Genomic DNA, 24,833 nt, shown 5'->3' on the forward strand with positions numbered 1-24,833 from the left:
ACTAAGCTAAGACAACTAACTAACCAAACTATCTAAGTTGGTTACCTGAATCCAACATTAGAGTGAAGAGCAATGTTCCAATGTTCACAGCGCAGACGTTGCAAATTCATTGGATTATGAAAGACCAACAGTAAAGAGTTATCTTGGGTGTGGTAATAAGAATCAGTACACCGGTATTGCTCATTGGCTTCTTGAAGAACCTGAAAATCAAAACAAATCCATTGTTGTGTCTTTTTTTCCCAAGAGAAAGGTCTCCTGCTAGGGCATTTCTCTGCCCCCTTCTTTTTCTCCACTTATCTCCATGATGATAGTCAAGGTGAGAGCATAGATGGCAGATGTTTTCAGGAGCATTTTAGCAACTTTTAAAGAAAAACAAATCCTAGGCTCCAGGCATAGAGGCATTTGCTCAAGTGTTCTTCATTAACGCTGGGAGATAATAATTAAGTCTAGGAGTTATTTATTTAACGTTTTCCATGCCTTCATATAGATCATCTCATTTTGTCATCATAAAAGCTCCAGATAAATAGGTATGATTATTTTTTCCATTTCAAAATATTAAAAGCTGCATTTTTCAGCATCAGTTGTGGCCAAGAGGGGATAAGATATTTGTCCAAGAATATGGAGTCCCTAAGTTCTGGTGCCAGGGCTCATACCAGTCTTTGGACTCTACATGTCACATTTCACATTCCACACAGTGCTCTCCACTACACCACGCTGTAGTACAGAGACATGCTGTGAGTGGTCCTCTTGATACATATTGTTTCTACACGACTTCTATCCCTGGCCCTTTCCAAAACATTCTATCTTCAGCATTGCAATTGCAGCCAGAAACAGAGGGGCAGAGTAGGCAGCTCGCTGTCCTGTTGCCTTTTCCTTATGCCAATCAACATAAAAAAATATGTGCATAGGGAAAGCAATTAGACAGCTGTGGGTTTTTGTTTTTGTTTTCCTTGTCCATATCAATTCGGTGGCGGCAGCTTTCTGTTCTCTACCTTTCGGATGATCTGAAGGCATGGAATTGCATATTAGGTCAGGAAAGGACTGTTTCACTTTTGCTTTCAATTTTACACTGGTAGCATAACTAAAATAATACATGTACTTCCCCAATCTAGTCCCCTCTATGAGTGTCTTTATGAAGTGGAATTTAAATTTTTACATCTGTTCCCTGAGAGCCAATACAAGAAACACACATGCGGTAAATATTTTTGCGTTAAAAAAATTTTGCTATGTGGGGTGCTATCCATTACTTTACTTTTTTGGCAAATTCCTTTCATATTTTAAGTCCAAAAAACAAATATTTTTATTTCTGATGAACGTGTATTCTTCCTTGTATTAGAGAGCTCCACAATCTTTGTGTTTTCACGTTTACTTTGACTGCTGGGGTAGACATCTATTAAGTATGTTTTTGTTTTTGTTTTTTGCTGTAGGGTTTATGTAACCTAATACTCCTTATTAGGTTAGAAAAGTTCCTCCTGTTACTAGTTTGCTCTGAGTTCTTAATCATTAGTGACTATTAAATCATATCAAATGATTTTTCTGCATCAATTTAGGTGTTCTTTTTTATTCTTTAATCTGTTAAAGTGCTAAATTTTATTAATAGATATTCTAGTGTTCAACCTTACATTGCTGTGAAAATCCAAATTGTACATTATGTTATATATATATTTTTATAAATTACTGCATTTTGTTTGCTAATAGCACTAAGTTTCTCAGAGCTGTAGTTGTTCTTAATATTTGATAAGCTTTCATACAATGTATTTCCTGTCCTTTTTAGAAACATGGCCACAAAACTGTAAATCAACTATACTCCAATAAAATAAATTTTAAAACCTTGGCTTTTACCTATTATTCTGCATTAATATTGTTGTTCTCATTAACTACTTTTTTCATTAAAAATGAAGACCTACTATGTGCCAGGCACCATGTAGGTTCTAGAAAAACAAAATGAACAAGATAGGTAAGATCCTTCTCCAAAATCTGATTAAGATTTTTCTAGAGAATTCTGGAGTTCAGAGATGTGTGTCTAAGAAGATGAAATTGATGGAACATCTGATATGGACAGAATGGATTGGCATGGACCAAGAGTGGAGCAGGTTGATGACTAGGAGGATATTACAGTAGATGGAGAGGATGGTACTTGAATTAAAGTAGCAGCAGTGGAGATGGTGAAGAGCTTGAAGATATATTTTGAGGTTATACCCTCGAAACTTGATGGATCAGACATGCAGGACAAAGGAAAAGCTCAAGTAAGGAATGACTCTTAGCCTTTTGGCTTGATGGTGACATTTTCTGAGATGGATGAGGGGAGAAACATGTTTAAGGTGGGAATATTATCTGCTTCATGTGGGACACTAAATATTTAAGAGGCCTATCAGAAATTCAAGTGGAATTTAGAGGTAGGTACACTAATGTGGAGCTCAAGATAGAGATAATTTGGAAGATAAAATTTTATGAGTCATTAGGGTTAGACATATATAATAGATGATATCATTAAAAGAATGTTTACAGAGGAAAGAAGACAATTCAGGACTGAGACTTGAGGCATTTCAATATTTAGATATTAGGTGGAGGAGAAGTATTCGACAAAATTCCAAATGGAGCACTGAGGAGGAATCCAGTATGGTGTCTCGGAAACCAAGAGTGAAGAGTGTTTCACAGGGAATTGATCAGCTTTGTGATGAAAAGGTCAAGGAAGATGAACAGAGGTAAGTGTTCATTTAAGTTTGGCAGGACAATTATGTGTGACCTTGAAAAGTGAAGCTTCATGGAGTGGGAAGGACAGAGCTAAATTGAAATAAAGTCTGAAGTGAACTTCCAGTTAAAAATGGAAGATTAAACACATGTACTCTTTAATCCCTCAGTAAAGGAACTGTAAAAATTTTGAGTTTTAATATCATGAAGTTGAAGGCCACAGAAGAGGAGACAAAAGCAACAGCATTTTAGAAGCTAGAAAGCAGAAGCATAAGTGGTAACTGATTTAGCAGAACATGGAAAGCCAAATCCTAAGAGTAGTTTTAAGAGAGACCAGACGGAACTTTATTTGTGTGCAGAAATACAGAAAGGCTCAAGAAATGGCAGAGTGAGGTACCTCTGAAAGTGGAGTGAAAGTGGCATTGAAAATAGGAAGATTAAAGTCTTTTAAGAAGCCTCAATAGTTCTGAGCAGCCGGGGGACTGTCCATCTCCCACCTCAGCAGAAGGGAGGATTATTACCAACAGAAGGTGACCCTGTGGATTCTAAGAAGAGGGACCCTAGCCACCACTGAAGGGGACCTATACCACAGAAAAAAGAGAATTCTGTAAAAGTCTAAATTGGCATGGTCCAAGAGAAATATAAGGTAATCCACAAATGTGAGCCACGTGTGTAATATAAAATTTTATAGTAGCCATATTTTAAAAGTTAAAAAAAGGTAAAATTATAACTGTATATTTTATTTAACCTAATATGTCAAAAATATATTATCATTTCAATATGTAATCAATGTAAAAATTGCTAATGAAATGTATCACCTTCTTTTTCAACTAAATCCTTGAAATCTGGTGTGCATAGCATTTATATAGCTATACTTATGTAGTGTATAGCCTACTTAGAGCCCATCTCACTTTAACTCGCAACATTTCAAGTACTCAGAAGCTACATGTGACTAGTGGTTACCACACTGTACAACGCAGATCTGGAGGCTGAGTGGGAAGACACCTTAAACTCTTTCCCTCTATCACTCAGCTCCTAAAACCCTACTGGTAAGTTATATCTTGAAGACAGGAGATTAGATTTTTCTTTTTTTCCTGGAGACTCTAAATGGCCCAAGAGTACAGAACTCAATATATCCACACTGATGGGTCTCCCAAGAAAACCCCCCAGCCAAATCACCCAACAACGAAGTCCGGTTATTGACAACTTCCCCCCACCCTGACCTCAGGTAGCACTTCCTATCATATTTTTAGTATCTCATTATTAATATGAACAAAGAGGCAAATATCACTAGATATTATTCTCCAATATGAAAAATGAAGATCTCCCCTCCTCTCCCCAAAAAACAAGAAATTCAAAAAAATATTTGAGGAAAAGAGACAATGCAGGGAGAAGACACTATGACTTCAAAGGACTTTAATATCCACATAGAGATAAGAGAAGATATGGTACCAGAGAATGTGAACAGTATGCTCTATAAAGGTAATTTTTAATTATAAATAGAACTTTAGGAAATTAACATTATAACAACAGACACAGAAGATGCAATAGAAAAATTGAATGAAAGCAGAGCCATATTTCCAGAATAAGAAGAAAAGGTGTTGTAAACTAGGAGGTAAAAGGTAAAGAAACTGGAAGTTCAGTCCAGGAAGTCCAACACCAGAATAATAGGAGTTTCAGGAAGAAAGACTAAAGAAAACAGAGGGGAGATGATTATTAGAGTGGTGATTGTATAACATTTCCCAGAATATAAAGACAGGAGCCTCTGGATTATACTGGGCTCCCCAGTACAATATGAGGAATAGAACCACACACCAAGGCACATCAACAGGAAATCCAGAACACTGGAACAAAGAGAAAATCTTAAAAACCTCACAGAGGGAAGAAAAAAAAAACAAAAAACAAAAACCAGACTCAAGTGATCAGGAATCAGAATTTCATTGTTTTTTCTCAAGGACAATCTGGAAAGTTAAAAGACTATTGAGGAATGCCTTCAAAATGTCAAAGGAAAATATTTTTTAACTTAGCATTTTATATAAAGCCAAACTGGCAGTCAAATGTAAGGATAGAATTAAGATACTTTCAAACATCCAATGCCTCAAAAATTTATGGAAGCAACTTGAAGAGACGGTCCCCTACAAAAAGAGAGTAACCCAAGAGAGAGGACAACATGGGATTCAGAGGACAGAGTATCTAACTGGAAATAGAGGCAAAGGATGTGGCCATGATAGTGAAAGGAGATCGCAGGACCACAGCTGTGCAGCAGGCTTTCTCTGAAAATTGGTAGAATTTTCTTTGCTGCTTTGTAGCTTCTGGCAGTGGCCATCAATCCTTGGTGTATTTTGGCTTACATCTGCATCATTCTAATCTCCGCCTCTCTGGTCACAAAATATTCTCCCTGTGTGTCTTTGTCTTTACTTGGTATTTTCTTCTTCTTACAAGGACGTCAGTCATACTTGATTAGAGCTCACCATAATGCCCTCATCCTAACTTGATTACATCTTTTAGACACCCTAATTCCAAAATAAGGTAACACTTTTAGGTCCTGGGTGTAAGGATTCTAAAAAATCCTTTCAGGGACACTGTTCAACACATAATAATCCACACTGTGGCCTCTCAAATTCATATCCTCCCCATATGTAAAATATATTCACCCAATCCCAATATCCCTCAAAGTTTTAACCCTTTCCAGCATCAACTCTAAGGCCCAAATTTTATCTAAATATCTTCTAAATCAGTTATGGGTGAGACTCAGTTCCTGGTCCCTCCTTGGGCAAAATTCCTATTCATGTGTGACCCTGTGAACCCAGAAGACAAGTAGAGAGCAAGCAGAGGTTGAGAGCACACAGGAAAGACATTGCTTAGACAACAAAATTGATAGAATACCTGTTAGGTTTGAATGTATTGAGAGGAGATTTACTCTTTGGTAGAGAATTTGGGGGGTAGTAATGATAAATGCATAACAAACTAAACAAATGAAAAGGAAATGTAATCATAGAATACTATACAGTTCAGTTGTGAATAGTTTTTATATAATTGAAATAAGGTAAATCTTGAAATCTAACCAAAAATTATCATATAGTTAACAGTGTTGGAGAATGGCAAGGAGAAATGCTGCTGTGAGTGTAGGAGTGTATGAGTGAGTGTATGTGCATGTGTGTGTGTGTGTATGTGTCTGAGTGTGTGTTATATGCGGGGTGGGCAAGCTGTTTTCTCAAGAAGGAGTTAATTGATGATGATGCCCCAAACTAGAGACAATTAACTAACAAAAGAAACAGGTAAATACCTTGAAGATTTTTACCTCTGGGAATTTTGGCATGGGAGTGGGAGGAAGCTGCTATTTTTCGTAAGACTCTTTACACAATTTTTTGGCTTTAAAAATATGTGGATGACTATGGAGAACAGTATGGAGGTTCCTTAAAAAACTAAAAATAGGACTACCATACGATCCAGCAATCCCACTACTGGGCATATACCCTGAGAAAACCATAATTCAAAAAGAGTCATGTACCACAATGTTCATTGCCGCTCTATTTACAATAGCCAGGACATGGAAGCAACCTAAGTGTCCATCAACAGATGAACTGATACAGAAGATGTGGCACATATATACAATGGAATATTACTCAGCCATAAAAAAATGAAATTGAGTTATTTGTAGTGAGGTGGATGGACCTAGAGTCTGTCATACAGAGTGAAGTAAGTCAGAAAGAGAAAACAAATACCGTATGCTAACACATATATATGGAATCTAAAAAAAAAAAAAAAAAAGGTTCTGAAGAACCTAGGGGCAGGACAGGAATAAAGACACAGACGTAGAGAATGCATTTGAGGACACGGGGAGGGGGAAGGGTAAGCTGAGACGAAGTGAGAGAGTGGCATGGACATATATACACTACCAAATGTAAAACAGATAGCTAGTGGGAAGCAGCTCCATAGCACAGGGAGATCAGCTCGGTGCTTTGTGACCACATAGAAGGGTGGGATAGGGAGGGTGGGAGGGAGACACAAGAGGGAGGAGATATGGGGATATATGTATACCTAATTCACTTTGTTATAAAGCAGAAAGTAACACACCACTGTAAAGCAATTATACTCCAATAAAGATGTTAAAAAAATATGTGGATGTAAAACTTTGATAAAAGTAAAATTGAAATTAAAAAGATAAAACAAAAGAGTACAGGTTTTTGCATAAAACGTAAAAGCGACAAAAAGAGTTCATTTTAGCGTTACTCATTTTTTGGCATAGTGGTTAAGGGCACAAGTTCTGGGGCCGGATTTCTTGGGTTCGTATCTTGCTTCTCTCACTCATCCATGTGACCTTGGACAAAAGTTACTGTTGGTCAAGGTGCCTCAGTTTCCTACTATTTAAATAGTTTCTACTTCACAGGATTACTGAAGAGATTAAATAAGCTAATAATACATATTAATCATTGACTAGCATATGGTAAGTGCTCAGTAAATGTCAGCTATCACAGCTTCCACTGACCTGTTAATTGTATCAGAAAATACCTTGAAACGTTGTGCAAACTGAAGAGAACTGACAGGCAATATGGGGAAAAATAAGGTTGCTTCCCAATGTCTTACTTTTATTACTATGTTTTTTTTTTTTTTAAATGTGCAACAGTCATGCATATATATATTTTTTTCCCTTAAAAGACTTTATAAAAAACATCCTTTTAGAAAGTATATTTTAAACTATTTTGGGCATGCAAAGCTCAATCTGGGATTAAACTTACTTTATAGGTGAAGTAGATGGGAATATTGATCTGAACTAGATCTGAGAGTGACCTAGAAGTGAACTGTTCTAAATCACACCATGCCTCTCCAGACCCATCTGACCGTCTTCCAGAGACTCACAGACCATTAATACCTGAAGCAGAACTTTTGGCTTGAAATGTTCAGTAAAACTCCAGTCCATTAGATTGCGTTGCTGCATTTTCTTTATGTCCTGTAACTCTGCTTCCACAGTCATCTTCTTGGGTTTCTAAAAAATCATAGGAATCCAATTTCAGCCTTAATTTGTTTAAGTCCAAATGGAGCCCTCTTGGACTCCATCAACTAACCAGCATGCACTCCATCTAATTGGGGAAATCTGCATATGTATAAATCCATATGGCAACACTTTAAGAGAACTGCTGCCAGAAAGAGTATGCCTTTGACTTTTTTTTCATGGGCAACATAATCTAAATATTTTTATTGTTAGGTTATACTCTTCTGAGTCCTGTTAGCAATTATAGGCAGGTTTTCTGAACTCACTTCAAGACAGCATTAGTTCTACATGGCTGTATGGTCAGCAGGTGTTCGTGACGTTGCCAAGCCACACTGTCTAGAGAGGAGCATGGAGCCTGGAAGTTTTGCTTGAGCGGCTGGTGAAATTAACTCCTTTCTCTCCAGTTGGAGCTGGTCAGGGGATGTCTGAATAGTCCTTTCTCCTCTAGTATCAGCATTCTCCTGCTAAGTTTCTCTCTCTCTCCTTTTTTTAGTTCATGGTTTTCTCAGATCATCTTACTTGCATCTACATGTTTAGAATAATAATTTCCTACCTTTTCAAGAGGATCAGCATTTGTGACCGCTTTATCTTTGATCTCATTGTTCATGGTCTGCTCTGTAAATCAAAGACACCAACATCCAGTTGTGTTTGGGCTTTGTTCTCATTTTAGTCAACGTTGTGCATTTTTGTTGCCATATGATCTAGGTTTCTGTGCTGAAAAGGTAATTCCTAAAAGGCATGTTTCATGCCTCCAAAAAGGTGTCTGTGTCAATAATTCTAAACCAGTGTCTACCTAGAAAATTTATGCTAAGTCCATTGAAAAGAACCCAGCTTCCTATACAATACATTCTTAAATCATGTTAGATAGTCTGCCTTCAGACTGTATGGCTCACTTCTAACAATGTACCTTTACCTTACAAGCTGCAAATATTTACTGATTAAACTATGTCACCTGCTCACTACACACTGTTGTATCTTGTCATGCTGGCAACTATCACAAAGGCTTTTCAAACTTCTTGGTCATATCTTATGGGTGACAGACTAGGACAGGGGCAGGGGAGGTATGGAAAGGATAACTACCAGATAAAGGCAACTCCTACCAGAAAAAATAATACTATACACCATCCTGTAAAGCTTTTTTTCCATTCATTAATCATTTATTAATTTTAAACCCATTTAATGGGCATCTGCAGATTTATAGAGTTTTTAAAAGTTAAATGAATAAAATGAATCGGGAGCTGGACTCCACGGCCCCATACCATGGACCAATGTGAGTCATGCACATTAGTTCTCCCTGTGACCAAACAGTAGACTTATACGAGAATTGGGATTGTGATATCCTTCTTGAGTACCGAGCAAACAGCCATATAAATGGACAGAGAGGAAACAGAATCATGCTGTTGATTTCTGAATCACCATGCTTCAGTAATTACTAAAGTTAACAAATGTTACATAGAAGAGTTCCAGGATATATGTTTCACACAGATAGACATCCTTACTGTGAATGTCTCAGAGTTTGTAATATGCTCTTGTGACTGTGAATCTCTAACAAAGAAATGGATAAAGTACATAGCATATTCCAAATTTGACCCAAGTAATAGAGTAAGGGGATGAATCTTGTAACATACCTGTCATTCTGCTGAATAACAGCCAGCCAGACTTTTTAGCACCCTTAGAATAATAGCAAATTAATCCCTACAAAGTCATATATGAAATGGCTCCAGCTTAACTCTCCAATCACATCTCCTTCCACACTCCCTTGCTCATTCCACACCAGACTCACTGGCTTGCTTGTTGTGTCTTGAAGTTTTTGAACTTGCTTTTCTCTGTCTGGCATGCTTTGCCTTAGACAGTCATCTGTTTCAAACCCTTACTTCATTCATATTGCTGCTCAAATGTCACCTCCTCAAGAGACTTCTGCTTCTTACCCTGCTTTAGTTTTGATCATGGTATTTATCAGTGCCTAATAATATTTGTTTATGTCTGTCTCTCCATATCAAATGTGAATTCCTGGAGAATAAGAACTTTATCTTATTTTCCCTAACTGTATTCTGAGCAACCAACACATGGTAGGAACTCAGTAAATATATATATTTTTTGATCGAATGAGAGAAATCTATACCATATACTAAAACTGGAAATAAATATAGAGCCATATAGAGAGAGCAGAAAGGTGGAAGAAGTCCTACAACAAAAGCTTATTTGGGGGTAAGCATAAGATTTAAGTTTTCATTCTGTGACAAAGAGAACCATATCTGGGCTTCTAGAGGGAGTAGTTAATTATGTCTAAGCAGGATAGGCCAATGTTTTCCTTGCTTTTAGGAGCATAGCTACATATATTTTTGCTACTAGTTCCACCTCGCCTTGGGCTGGTGAGGGTGACAGCATGAATGTTCCATTTTGATTTAGAAGAAAACTATAAAGACAATTCAGTATTTATACAAATACAGCCACTCAAGAGGAAACTCAGGCCAACTATAACTCTAAATAGACCATGATGTCCCATGTGTCCTTGAAGCAATTGATATGAAATCTGTGGAATAAAAATTATTCTATTCTGTGGGCTGCCAGATTTCCGGGAGATTTGATATTCCCTCTTGTGTCTAAGGATCCAGCAGAAAAAAGTCTCCAGTTTAAAAAATATGTTCTAAAAATTTGTGCACCAGTTATTTCGTCAAAGGAAAGAACATTCTAAGACTAATCTAAACTCTCTATTTAATAGTAAAGCAAGAGTCATTTTTTCTTTCTTCCTGATTTCTTCCTTCAACCGCATAATCCCTTGACAGTGTGATTCAGTAGTTTTTGACACATCTGGAAAGGGATGCATTCTCATCCCTTTGAAAAACAACTTTCCTAATCTGTTTTACTTTAGAGATAACAAGATCCCTCTGCAAAGCAGTTACTTTATTAAAAAAACACCCAACAAGCATAAAGGACACATCTAAACCTATAGCCTCACAGTTATCAACTCTCAGGTTTTTCATAAATATCCAATAGGCCCTGTCAAGTTCAAAAACAGTCTCAGATGGATGTTTGGTTGAGAAAAGCACAAATACTCAGCCCTTCATGTCCAGGAACAGGCTTTTATATATATCTGACGCTAAGATGGTTGTGCAGGAAATACATGAACAATTTCTGCTTTGTTTAAAGACATCTAAAGTCGATGCTTTAGAAATGTGACTCAGGGTTAGAGGAAAAAGCAAAAAAAAAAAAAAAAAAAAAAAAGATTAGCAACAACAACAAAAAATTCCCTTACATATAACAGCCGCAGTGAGGCACCAAGGCTCAGCTGCCCTCCCCCACCCAAATGTAACAGTTTCTTGATGTAGGCCAGCCTACACCCTGTAGAATCCCTTACAGGCCAACCCTTACAGGGTTCAGCTCTCAAGATTGCTCGGCCTCTAGGATACATTGTCCATCACAGCATTTTCAGTCTTGATGATTTAGGGAGCTGCTATAAACAGTCACTTTGCACCAGGATCCAGAACACCAACTTATGTGGTTTGACCACCAGGTGGCAAAAGTTGCCTGAGAAAAAACTATATACCACCTGATCTAAAAAAAAAATTTAAAAAGCAAAATAAAACAAAAAACAACCCTCAGGCCTTATATCTCTCCTGGCTTATTCTGGCTCTACATTAACTCAAAATGACTTCTTTGGAACTTCCTTGGTGGTCCGGTGGCTAAAACTCCGCACTCCCAGTGCAGGGGGCCCAGGTTCGATCCCTAGTCAGGAAAGTAGATCCCACATGCTGCAACTACGAGTTCGCATGCCCCAACTAAAGATCCTGCATGCTGCAAGGAAGATCCTGCATGCCACAACTAAGACCAGGTGCAGCCAAATAAATAAATAAATAAAGTATTTAAAAGAAAAAATGACTTCTTTGTCATACATGTACATTCCCATAGGATTCACTAATGCCATAACATCTCAGGCTAACTTTTTTGGCTTAATTTTTGTGAGCTAGGCTAATAGGTAAGGGTATTTAGAACAGAGAAATAGGGAACCAGCCCTAATGGTAAGGAACCAGCCCTAGGAAGACCTTTAGGCAACAAAATCAGGTTAAGTATTACCACGAAGAAGAGACTATGAATATGGCTAAACTATCAGATGCATCACAAGGAATTTCTGGAACTGAGGAAGCCACAAGACACAGTGGAGAAAGCATTGATTTGGAGTTAGATAGTCCTCTTTGGAATCCTGACTTCCTGCTTGTATGTGGTTGAGAAAGTTACTTAACCACTCTGAGTCTTTGTTTCCTTGTCTTCAGAATTAGGCTAATAGTAACTTCCTCATAGGCTTGATGTTTATATAAATTATTAGTTAATATATGTAAGATAGCACAGTGCTTGGAATATAGCAGGCAATATTAAATAAATGTTAACCACTGAGTCTTTGTTTCCTTGTCCTCAGAATTAGCCTAATAGTAACTTCCTCATAGGCTTGATGTTTATAAAAAGTATTAGTTAATATATGTAAAATAGCACAGTGCTTGGAATATAGCAGGCAATATTAAATAAATGTTATCTCCCTCCCTTCTCTGTCCCCCTCATCCTCACTTATCTGCTCTGCTAACAGGCAAGGAGATTTTCCCTAATTCCACTCCACTGATGACTTCCTCTTCTACCCTCATTTAAGTAAATGAAAATGGTAAGATGACCATTTAGTCAATACTGACTTAACACCTATTCTTCTGTGGCACTGACCATTTTTTAATGCTTTTTAAGATTATGAAATATAACAATACAGAAAAGTACAAACAACATAAATGCTTGGTATAATGAATAATGATAAAGAAAAGTCCCAGCACTCCAGACATCTTATGCATGTTCTTTCACAATCACACTTCTTTATTAAACTTTCATATTATTCCTGATTTTTTTTTGTGGATTATTTTGGGTTTTCTACATACACACTATTTACAAATAATAACAGTTTTGTTTCTTCCTTTTCAACCTTTACAATATTATCTTTTTCTTGACTTACTGAGTTGGCTAGCATCTCCAGTGTAATCTTAAATATGAGTGTTTATAGTGGATAGCCTCCTGATCCAGGGAAATCTTTCAACTTTTCATCTTGATATATAATGTTTATTATAGTAATTTAAAAAATAACATTTGTAAGGTAGAGAAATTTTCTTTCTATTGCTAGTTTGTTAAATTGACTTCATAAATTGCTGTAGAATTTTAAGTGCTTTTTCTACATCTATTGAGATTATATTTTTCTTACTGTGTTAATTGATAAATGGTGTTGATTTTACAATGTATGTTTTTTCCTTCAATCTTGTATAAAAACTTATACTTGATTATTATCATTTTGTATATTGCTAGATCAGTTTGCTTATGTTTTAGTCAGGATTTTGGCCTATATGTTCATGAATAACTTTGATTTATAATTTTCTTTTATCGTACTATCCTTGACAGTTTTATTATAAGGCTGATGTTAGTTTCATAAAATGAGTGGGAGAGAATATCCCTTCTATAGTTCCTGGAATTAATTTTTGTTAAGATTAGAACTATTTCTTTTTTTGAGTGTTGAATATCACTAGCCAATGACATTATTTGGGTTTAGCATGCCCTATTTGGGAAGATTTTAAATTATTGATTTAATTTATTTAAATAGTTACAAGACTATTCAGGTTCTCTATTTCTTCTTGAGTGAATGTTAGTAAGTTATACTCTTCTAGGAATTTGCTCATTTCATTTTTAGACTTAGTGGAATAAAGTTGTTTATATCCTTTTACTGTCTTTTAAATTTCTATAGTATTAAAAGGAAGCCCATTTCTTTATTCCTAATGATTTTTATTCCTGATACAGCTTTATTTCTAATATGGCTATTCATGCTTCTTTTTGTGATCAGCCTTTTGTAAAAAAAATTCTCAATTTAAAAAATCTTTTCAAAGAACTGAACTTTTTCATTTTATTTGCTCTACCTATTGCATCTATATTTCCCATAATTTCTTTGTGGTTTGAGAGCACACTCTGTAGTTTTGATCTGGGAAAATTTGTTTTAGGACTTGTTTTCTGATGTAGTATATGATTAATATTTTTAAGATAAACATACTTATGACCTCTAAGAAGCTATAGTATTAAGGAGGCCTTAATATAGGAATATATGAATAATGGTAGTAAGTAGTAGGAAATGATAACTGATGCCATAAAGGAAGCATAGATTAATTATGACCATGGGAATGGTAAGGGAGGCATTTCCTGGTGAACACATGTAACAAAGCTTCATGGAGGTGCCATTCAAGCCTAATAATAATCAAATAGAGAACTCTCGTTGGAGGGTATTGTGGGGAAAAGTCACAGAGATTGAAAAGAGCAGGCTGCCTAGAGGAAATAGGGCCTAATTCTGTTTGGCTAGAGCATAGGATAAGTGAGCAAAAGGGAAAAAGTAGAAAGGGTTTGGGGAAAGTAATTTGGTACTGCTGAAGAAGCACGTAAAGCAGGCCAAGAAGTTGGGTTCTATATTGCAGGTAGCAGGGAGCCACTGAAGGTTAGAAGCAGGGGCATAACAGAAGTGTATTTTAAGTAATTAATCTGACAGTTGTGTGTAAGATAGCTCAATAAAAATTTAGCCTAATATTCTTCTATGCTTCTATACCTCCTAATATAACAATATTTATTATGCTTTATTCTAGAATGAGAGTAACTGCCTAAGCCATGAGGAGGAGGGAAGGGAACTGATGTTCATTGAGCACTGATTTTGTACCAAGCTCTGCACTGGGCAGTTCATTATGTTACTGCAGGTAATTTTTAATAATTTTTGCAAATAATCACAATAGCCTTGTGAAATACTAATGATGAAAGTTTTAATTATGTTCACTGTACTACATTTATGAAGGTAAGAGTGGACTAAGAGGCTTTATGATATTTTGGAAAATAAAGGGTTGAAATAATGAGGACTTACTCTACAAATAATAAATGCTGGAGAGGGTGTGGAGAAAAGGGAACCCTCCTACACTGTTGGTGGGAATGGAAATTGGTACACCCACTATGGAGAACAGTATGGAGGTTCCTTAAAAAACGAAAAATAGAGCTACCATAGGATACAGCAATCCCACTCCTGGGCATATACTGTATCCAGACACAAGTATAATTCAAAGAGATACCCGCACTCCTATGTTCATAGTAGCACTATTTTCAATAGCCAAGACGTGGAAGCAACCTAAATGTCTATTGAAAGATGAAAGGATAAAGAAGATATGGTATACACACACACACACACACACACGGGAGTATTACTCAGTCATAAAAAAGAATAAAATAATGCCATTTGCAACAACATGGATGGACCTAGATCATATTAAATGAAGTAAGTCAGACAGAGAAAGACAAATATCATATGATATCATTTATATGTGGAGTCTAAAAAATGATACAAATGAACTTATTTACAAAACAGAAAGAGGCTCACATAGAAAACTTGGGGAGGGGAGGAATAAATTAGGTGTTTGGGATCAACAGATACACACAATTATATATAAAATAGATAAACAACAAGGACCAACTGATAGCACAGGGAACTATATTCAATATCTTGTAATAACCTATAATGGAAAAGAATCTGAAAGAGAATATATATATATAACTGAATCACTTTGTTATATATCAGAAACATTGTAAATCAACACTACTTCAATAAAAAAATTTTTTTTAAATAATGAGGACTTACTAACAACACTCAGTAACAAAGTTTAATTAAGCAAATAATTTAGATATTAAACAGTTTTTCAACTGAAATAGGGAGGCATTTAAATAATGCATCTTGAATCTTTTTTTTTTTTTTGGTTTATACATTCTCTAGTAGCGTCTATACACACGCACGCACACACATACAGACACACATACACACACAGAGACACAAGTTTACTTACTCAAAGGCTGAGGTTGGAGCTGCGACTTCAAGCTGTTCTCCTGCTCTGACGGTTCTCTGTAATCGGAGTCTAAGGATTTCCTATTATCCAGGTCAGAATACTTCATATTGTTAGTATGAGGCTGACTAGGATCGGAAGGTTCTTTGTTGATCTCATCATCTTGCATAGATGTTGACCAATTCTGATCCAGAAATAAAATTCTGTCTTTGATTCCACTATCTAGGCAGTGTAAAGAGGATCCATAAGATACAATGCTAGACAAATGGACAATCATACAATGCGAGAATGCTTTTTGTTCCTTCCAGGCAGTGTACCTGTTTGCTGTCTGGTCTCTTGGGTATTCATTTTCATGATGTATTTTTGCCTTATCTGTTTAGCAAATCTGGCAGGGTTGTCCCATGGTATGTTGAACATCTCAGAATCTGTCCCATACATCATTCTAGAATGCTTCAGTTTCCCTTCTTCATCAACCTCAGAGAGTTTCAGGCTCTCAAAAGTAAACACTTTGAAGGCTCGTTCTACTTCATTCCAGCTCAAGACTTCTGTAAGAAAGTAGGACAAGTGCTGCTAGGAATGCTCTTTATTACCACATGGTACAGGGCTAAAAGAGGGACAACCAGGGAGTCAGTCCACCAAAATGACAAAGGAGTCACGCCATGATGGGTGTTGACCTGACTTTACACACGGGCTCCACAATTCTGCAACAAATACCAAAGGTAACTAATAATAAGAAAGCTGCACAATCAAGATATAATTTATCAAGATAATGCTCACAAACTGCTTCATAGTTGAATGAATATTAGGTGTCCAGATTAATTCACATGGACTTTCCGGGGTATCATATTGGTTGAATATATTTAAAACTTGTCATTTTTCATAGAGAGCAGACTTGTGGTTGCCAAGGGGGAGGGGGTAGGAGAGGGATGGACTGGGAGTTTGGGGTTAGTAGATGCCAACTATTACATACAGAATGGATAAACAACAAGGTCCTACTGTATAGCACAGGGAACTACATTCAATATCCTTGGATAAACCATAACAGAAAAGAATGTAAAAAAGAATGTGTGTGTATAACTGAGCCACTTTGCTGTACAGCAGAAATTAACATAACATTGTAAATCAACTATACTTCAATAAATAAATTAAGAAAACGTCATTTTTAAGCAAAAGCACCTTTTGCTGCTGTTGTAATTTAAAACAGAGAAATCACTCACTCGTGTCTAACATAGGCTGTTATGTTCAGTAGGCTTTTCTGTTCACTCAGGCTAAGAAAAGGCCTCTTTCCACCCAATGAACTGGTACAGTACCTTTCATAATTTTACTTTAAAGGTTATGAGCCTTCCAGGGGCTATATTAACTTGTGTATTTATTCTTCTATAGCATTTATTCATGCGTTCAATTACTCACCTGTTTTTGTTTTCTATGTATTAGGCTTTGTACTCTATGTATTTTTCTTTGCCTGAGATTCAAAGAAAAGATTTGGTTCTTGTGCTTTAGAAGTTCAAGATAGAGAGGTGGGAGGTAGGTGTTAACAAATAACCATTGAATTCAGTGAGGGAAGGTGAAATGATAGTGACAGATCAATGAATCAGAGGTCACCTACACTTCCTCTCCAACAGAGGTGAGGGCAGCGGGAAGGTTCCTTTTGGAAAAAATACAAGGAAATTCAGAAGAGAGACAGGAAGGAGGTAAAAGTGACAGAATTAAGTTTGTTCATTCATTCGTTTCAAAAATATTTTTTGAGCACCTACTAGTTGCCAGTGACTTTAGTAAAGGGACCACAGCAGTAAACAAATCAACGAACTCCTGATTTTATGGAGTACCCATTGTAGCAGTTAGAAACAGAATAAACAGGTAAGTGTATAGTGTATCAGAGATGATAAGAAGAATAAAGCCAGGTGAGGGGATAAGAAGTGATAATGGTTGGGGAGAGGCTTCTATTTTATATAAGGTAGCCAGAAAAAAGCCCTCTGAACAAGTAAAGCAAAAATGTGAAAGAAGTGGGGGAGCCATATCGATATCTGGAAAAGAGCAAATGCAGAGATGGAGGCAGGGGTGCAAGTGACTTGTCCAAGGAATCACAGTAAGGCCAACTAGATAGAGTGGAGTAGAACAACGAGAGCTTGACAGATGATGAGCTCCAAAAGTGGGTGGCAGAACAGTTTAGATTTTATTAATACTTTGAGGGAAATGGGTGATCACTAGAGGGTTTTGGGCTAAGAAGGCACATGATCTGACTGACATTTTAGAAGGGTCATTCCCATTACTGTGTGAAGAAAAGACTGTAGGTAAAATGGGGAAAGCCTGGAGACCAACTGCAAAGCTATTGAAATAGTCCAAGTGAGAGGTGGTGCTGGACTGGCCTGGTAGTGAGGGATGTGGTGGGATTGGTTGTGGGGCGTGAGAAAAAAGAGCAACCAGGGATGACTCCAAGGTTTTGGTAGAAAATAGACGCCATTTACTGAAATAAGGAGGACCATGAAGGGACACGTTTTGAGGAAATCAAGAGTTTGGTTTTGGACGTGTTAAGCATGAGGAAAGAGAAAAGGAGAAGAGGCAGAGGGACAAGGGTTTGGGATGGGATATGGGAGCAGGATATGTGGGCAGTTTCAGTGGTGGCAACACAAACAAGAATCTTGTGTATTGTATAACACAGGGAATATAGCTCATATTTTGTAGTAACTGGAGTGTGACCTTTAAAAATTGTATAAAAAAGAATGTGTACATATTCTCCCATAAAAGACAAAAGCAAATGTGAGCATACGAATCATACTCTTCTTATCTTTTATTTCCTTTCCTTTTATAACTTAATTATCTGGGAGACTGTTCCACATCATGATATAGATATGCCTCATTGTTGTTAAGTCAAATGATTTTGTACCACATAGGTGTCTGATATTTTAATGAGAGCTTTTGATGGACATTCAATTTGTTTCCAGTATTTTGCTACTGTAAAAAAAATGATTCAATAAATGTGCTTGTTCATATAAAAAACCCCCAAGAATCCTGTGCTGTGGAGGGTAGAACTGAGGTGGAGAGAGAATGAAATCATATCACAGGGCAGAAGGAGAATAGGAGTGTGGCAGGATAGAGGTAAAGGCCAGATGTTCTCAGGACACCAGGAAGAGGGTGATTATGTAAACAATAGACATGACATACCCAGGCCCACTAGGCTACACCCCACATTTCCATGAGGTGAAGGCATGGCAGTATTAAAAATTTTAGCTTTTTCTATTACTAAGCCTACTAAAAAAATGAGAAAAGAAATCAAGGTTAAAATATTTCATAATTTGCTTAGAGTTAGAAATGAAAGGAGAAGGAAGAATCTGCACATGCTTTTTTCTTTTCTAGGTCAAATCAAGATGTCTATGTAATTTCATATTTCTTCTTATAAGCAGGAAGGTATTTGCATATCGCCTCAAGTGGAAATAGGATATGTTTTAGGAAATGACTGTCTATATCATAAAATTCCCATGAACTCTGCAATGAGAAGCTGATTTTTGATATTTTTAATGACCCCTCTTTCCACTGTCCTCAAAGAGCAGAAAATGGCCCTTCCTGTTTTGAGAGGAGGTGAACTAGTATTAACACTCTCAGCACCACACCACAGGGGGTACTCTAAGTTCTCCTCTTAACCAGGATGGGGACCACCATGTCATCTCCAATGATGTCAATGAGGGGATGTGGGATTGGGAGGCGGGGAGGAGGAATAAAGAAGGGGATTATGCTTGTTGTAGAAACACAGTGGAAAGAAAAGCCAGGGCATCAAATTGAAGAATGTTATGCATCATAGCTATCATCCTATTGCTAATGACATTATTCAAGATAAGAAAAGTACAGTCAATCAAAATACCCACCCCAGCCTCTGAAAGGTCAATAATCAAAATACTTTTTGCAGATGGGGGTGTAATCGTTAGAGGCACACGTGACCATAAATGAATGAATTTAAGCTACGATAAAGCAATGTACTCACCACTTGTACAAAAGTGCATGAGCTCATGAATTGTAGCTAGATGTTTCGTGCTGTTCCATGGCGGGGGCAGAGGGAATTCAAGGAATTCCCACAGTGGCAACTTAGACTGCATCTTCTGCTCAATTTGAACCAGGTCAAAATTCTTTAGGTCCTGATGAAAAAGAGCAACATGACAGAAGACATTAAAATAAGCTGTCAAGTGCCTTATGCATATGGAGAAGGCAAAACATGATACCCTTGCTCTCATTATTTGGGAACAGGGGAAATCAATGGTAATTGGGGAAGACAAACTGTTGGTATTTTGCTGAAGGTCAAAAAAGCTAGTTCTCACTTTGCCAGAGGTTCTTGGTGCACACAAATGATGGATTCCTCATTCACAGTGACAAACTGCCAAAGTCTCAAATGTATTCCTCCCTCCCTTCTGAGATCCTTTTCTGGCCTCCACTAGTTTTTTCATATTAGCAGATGTATAAAGCAAATAACTACAAGGCTTTAATGCAAATTTGGTGTAGTCACAATCAATTTAATGGTCCGTTGGACCTCTGTACTTAGGCCAGTTTTCTTGGCTGATGTAATTTCTCCTTTATTCATTTCCATTTTCTGAGATCTTACTTTGCAAGCAGGTATCTACTTCGTACATTACTGGTTATTAGCATTGGTAAAGCTATCTCATTAAGATTTCTTCAACTGAATAATTACTAATGAGCTTTTTTGCATCCATTATCCTCAGGGTAACCTGGTTACTTATTACCTTTAGCACGTATTTCTTGTGGGCGAGGGCATCGTGATAGTTCAGTAGGAGAGGGCCTCTGGGCACTGGTTTGCTTTCATTTTCCTCTTCAGATAAGAATATTTCATGGAGGTTCTATTCAAATTAAAACAGTATTGATGTAAAGAGACAGTTCATACTTTTCAAAGCACGCACACTTTTTGGTTTTCTCACACCATCTGACCTTTTTCTCCCTCTCTGTCAGACAGAGAGAGGGCAGGATGGACATGATGTGAGCTGCGATTCTGTGGTCCAGCCCATCTGCTCTGGGAGGCGGCTCCACCAGACTCGGTGGGACAAGGTCTTCTTCACTTGCCACAACCTGTTGATATAAAGAGTTGGGAGGAATCGGTTTAATGGTCAGTTCCTTACCGATAGTCATGTATTTCCACTGCTTTTAGTAAAAACAAGGCAGTTTCTACCAAAAAGTTTGGTGATTATACAAAGTGGCAGTATAATTACCAGTGACTACCAAAATAAAAGGGAAAATGTTTATAATCCATTAAAACATTAATTTATATATAATTATATATATATTAAATTATTAAAGTATATATAATTTTCATACATGTACTAGAATAGACAACACAAAATGCAAATGGTAAACAGGAAAATTTACCATGGTAGAAATCAAACTAACAATATTAATATAATTTTCCTTAATGATTTACTCTTTCTTGTAAAGCACTCAAAACTGTGCTCTCACATCTTTGGATTCAATAAGTATTTATTGAGTGCCTACCACATGCCAAGCACTGTGTGGGCCACCCTCACATACATTACCTCATAAGCCTCACAGCAATATTGCTGAGTAGCTATTATTTTCCATTTTACAGAAATGGAATTAGGGTGAGGGAAATTATGTGACTGCCCCAAGCCCAAGGCTGCTTACTGGGAGGAACTGCGATTCAGGTCAAGTCCTTAAGATAGAAAAGTTATACATGGTGAGATCAGTGAAGGGTAATATTCCCCTTAATACGGAGAAAATGAGGCCTAGAAAGATTAAATGCCTTGTTCAATTTTACGTGGTAAACAAGAAGTTGAAATATAATCAAGATAGGCACCTAATTTATAACTGTTCTCTTCACCTTAAATACCAAAATCATCCTCTATGATTTCACACCACTCTACAGGATTTTTCAACCTTGAAATTTAAAGATATTTGGACTAGATTTTTGTCATGGGGGCTATCTTGGGCACTGCAGAATGTTTAGCAGCATCCCTGGCCTCTACCCATTTGATGCCAGTAGTACCCCTCCAATTGTGGCAGCCAAAAGTATCTCCAGACGTTGCCAAATGTCCCCTGGGAGGCAACCCCCCCGCTGAGAACAATAACAAAATAGTCGTATACTCTTCACTGTTTATCAACACATTACTTTTAAAAGAGTCACTCCTGTCTCCACTTTCTCTCTTCCTACCATCTCTTGGACCCTCTCCAATCACAAGGGACCATGCAGAACTGTTCCATCTCTGAAATGTTAAACTCTAATATCCCCTCCTATAAAATCCCACCCGATTCCTCTTATATTTCAATTTTTCATCCCTTTATTATTAAGCACTTATTCAGTCAACATGTATCTCTTATTGGAGCCTTCTATGTGTCAGGCACTGAGCTCATCAACTGTCCCCTTTGGTACACAGAAAACAGTAGATGGTTAATAAATATTTGTTGCTTTGAGTTGAGTTGAATAAAATAAGTAAGATTAAGATAAATAAAATGATGATACTGTAAGCCATATAGGGCTATTAAACTTTTACAAATTTATTGATATAATAAAACTATTGGTCTTCCAAAAGCCTTACAGGGTAATAATTAAAGGCAAATATGAGTGTGCTTACCTAATTGGTTAGAAAACTAAAGAAGTCAACAGCATAAAAATGTATGTTGGAGGTAACAGATGATTAGAGTCTAAAACTATTTTAATATTCAGTGAGATAAAGGAATATGTTACATACATGAAATAAGAAGGACAGTTATTAAAAGAAATTAGAGAATTTATAAATTAAAAATGTTATTGTTGAAACAAAACTTCAGTAGCAGACTAGACTCCACCTAAGAATAAATTAGTTGGAAGTTAAGCTGAAATTCCCAAAGGGGTAAAATTGAAAGAAAATTTAAAATACATGGAGGAAAAAACTAGAAATTCCAACATCTGTCTAATAATAATTAGGATAAATCAAAAGAAATAATATTTGAAGATATAATTTAATTGAACAAATATATATTCAGGGTCTACTATGGGCTAGGTGTGGTTACTGTGTGCTGAGCAGAGAGCAATGAACAAGACTAGATTAGGTCCCTGCTTGCATGGAGCTTACCTTCTAGTGAGAAGAAGGTAATACATAAAGCAAATAAACATTCTTTTTTTTTAAAGAGCAGTTGTTGATAAGAAAATAAAACAAGGTGAAGTGGTAGAGAGCACTCTGTGTTGTTGTGGGCCTTCTTTAGATCAGGTGGTCAGAGAAAGCCTATCTCAGAAATGCCACTTTCACTGGGGACTGAATGACAAGGAGTATCCACCAGGCAGACAGACATGTGGGAACAAAACTTTCTAGGAAGAGAAGTTAGTGTAAAAAAACTAAGGTGTAATTAGTGAATGTGAGGAAAAACCAGAAGGTCTATGTAGATGACCAGTAGTGAGAGAGAGAGAGAGAGAGTGTGGGAGAGAGGGAGAGAGATGGGGGGTAGGAGATGAGATGACAAACATCCCAGAACCATAGTTTTAGGGTCTTTATGGACCAGCACAAGGAATTTTGATTTAACTCAGAATGTGATCAGAAACCAGATTATAATCCTTTAGATCACAGAGGCAATGAAAAAACAAAGCCATAACTATACGTAGCCTTGGAGGGAGGAGATATGGGGATATATGTATATGTGTAGCTGATTCACTTTGTTATAAAGCAGAAACTAACACACCATTGTAAAGCAATTATACTCCAGTAAAGATGTTAAAAAAAAAAAAGAAAAAGAAAAAACTCTAATAACTGCCAGAAAGAAAAAATAGATTACCTACAAAGGAAAAAGTATCAGATTGACATCAGACTTCTCATGAGCAGCGTTAGAAGTGAAGACCACAACAGAGCAATGCTATCAAAATACTTTTCCACTTAGACTGACGAGGTTCAAAAGCGGTTTCTGTCACTTACTACTTGGATAATTTACTTAACTTTTTAGGCCTCAGTTTCCTTATCTGAGAAATGAGGAATAAAAATAGTTTCTGCTCCATAGGGCTGTTCTAAGGATTAAATGAGTTAATTAACAGCAAATTCTTTTCAAATGCATATACAGTACTCACAAGAATGGACCATGTACACCAGGTCACACAGGAAGCCCAGGAAATTAAAAAATATTTTTAACATCCAGATCATGCTTATTGACCATAATGCAATAAAATTAGAAATGGACAATAAACAGTGGAAATTAAAAGATTTAGAACTGAATACATTGAAAGCATCATGATGCAGCCAAAGAAATACTCAAAAGGAAATGCATAGCCTTAGGTAAAGTGAAATAGACTAAAAATAAACAAAGTGAGCTTTCAGTAAAAGTGAAATACGAAATAAACCCAAACAAAGTAGGAAGAAGGAAATAATAAAGATAAATGAAGAAATTCATAAAATAAAAAGTAAAAAGGAGTGGATTGGGTGAAACAGAATGCTGGTTCTTTGAAAAGACCAATAATCGATATACAATTGACATCCATGATCAAAAAAAAGAGGGCACCAATAAATAACATCAGTCATAGGAAAAGAACATAACTAGATACAGAGGAAAACTTTTCAATGTATATTAGTGAATAAAGAACTTTTATGATATTGAAAACAAATAAAATGGACATGTTCATTTAAAAATACGAATGACTAAAATTGCCCTCAGAAATAGAAAAATCTGATTAAATCTACAAGTGTAAAAGAAATTTTAAATGCAGTTGAGGACCATTAACCACCCCACCCACCTGCCCAACTCCTTTCTCTTTCATTAAAACAACACCTGATAGTTTTAAAGATATGCCTACCAAAACTTCAGTGAAAGTTATATAAAATCATTCCAAAATGTAGCAAGAAAAAGAGGATTGAAGCTGATAAAGCAGATTTTAGCTTTATCTAGAATGTTGTAACCTTTGCAAAGGAGAATGCATTCAGGTATTATGAGCATAATTTTAAAACAGTTAAAAAAAAAAAACAAAAAAAACCCCAGAAGCAAAGAGAGATGAAGTGATTGACTCAAGGTTGCCCACCTGGGAAGAAAGCTTCAGCGTGTATCCACTTACCTGTTCCAGCATACAATGCAGTATCAAGGGCACAGAAATGAATTCTTCTGGAATTGGATTCAGCAAATCATTGTAATATCGCATGTCTACTTCATTTGTGATGACGGAAGCCACTGTAAAAGATACAAAATACCGCTGTTCAATTAAGATGTGTTCTCTGTTTCTCCCATCAAAATTTTATCCACAGATTCAAACTCTGATCATGCACTGATAAATGTAGGATCTTGAGGTGGAGAGAGATGTGAAAGCAACA

General features: G+C 36.6%; 1 protein-coding gene across 1 annotated transcript in view; it reads right to left on the minus strand.

Moving 5' to 3' along the window:
- SPAG17 (sperm associated antigen 17) overlaps positions 1 to 24,833 on the minus strand; it is a 220,660-nt gene that overhangs the window by 117,427 nt on the left and 78,400 nt on the right. The window contains exons 10-18 of the mRNA XM_059928865.1: positions 24,581 to 24,693; positions 20,491 to 20,628; positions 20,289 to 20,402; positions 19,538 to 19,688; positions 15,879 to 16,106; positions 15,565 to 15,783; positions 8,238 to 8,299; positions 7,565 to 7,678; positions 46 to 200 (exon numbers count right to left, since the gene is read on the minus strand). Of these exons, the coding sequence (XP_059784848.1) occupies positions 46 to 200; positions 7,565 to 7,678; positions 8,238 to 8,299; positions 15,565 to 15,783; positions 15,879 to 16,106; positions 19,538 to 19,688; positions 20,289 to 20,402; positions 20,491 to 20,628; positions 24,581 to 24,693 (1,294 nt within the window). The remainder of the gene's footprint in view (positions 1 to 45; positions 201 to 7,564; positions 7,679 to 8,237; positions 8,300 to 15,564; positions 15,784 to 15,878; positions 16,107 to 19,537; positions 19,689 to 20,288; positions 20,403 to 20,490; positions 20,629 to 24,580; positions 24,694 to 24,833) is intronic.

Source organism: Balaenoptera ricei, chromosome 1 (assembly GCF_028023285.1).
Source record: "Balaenoptera ricei isolate mBalRic1 chromosome 1, mBalRic1.hap2, whole genome shotgun sequence".
Classification (NCBI taxonomy): domain Eukaryota; kingdom Metazoa; phylum Chordata; class Mammalia; order Artiodactyla; family Balaenopteridae; genus Balaenoptera; species Balaenoptera ricei.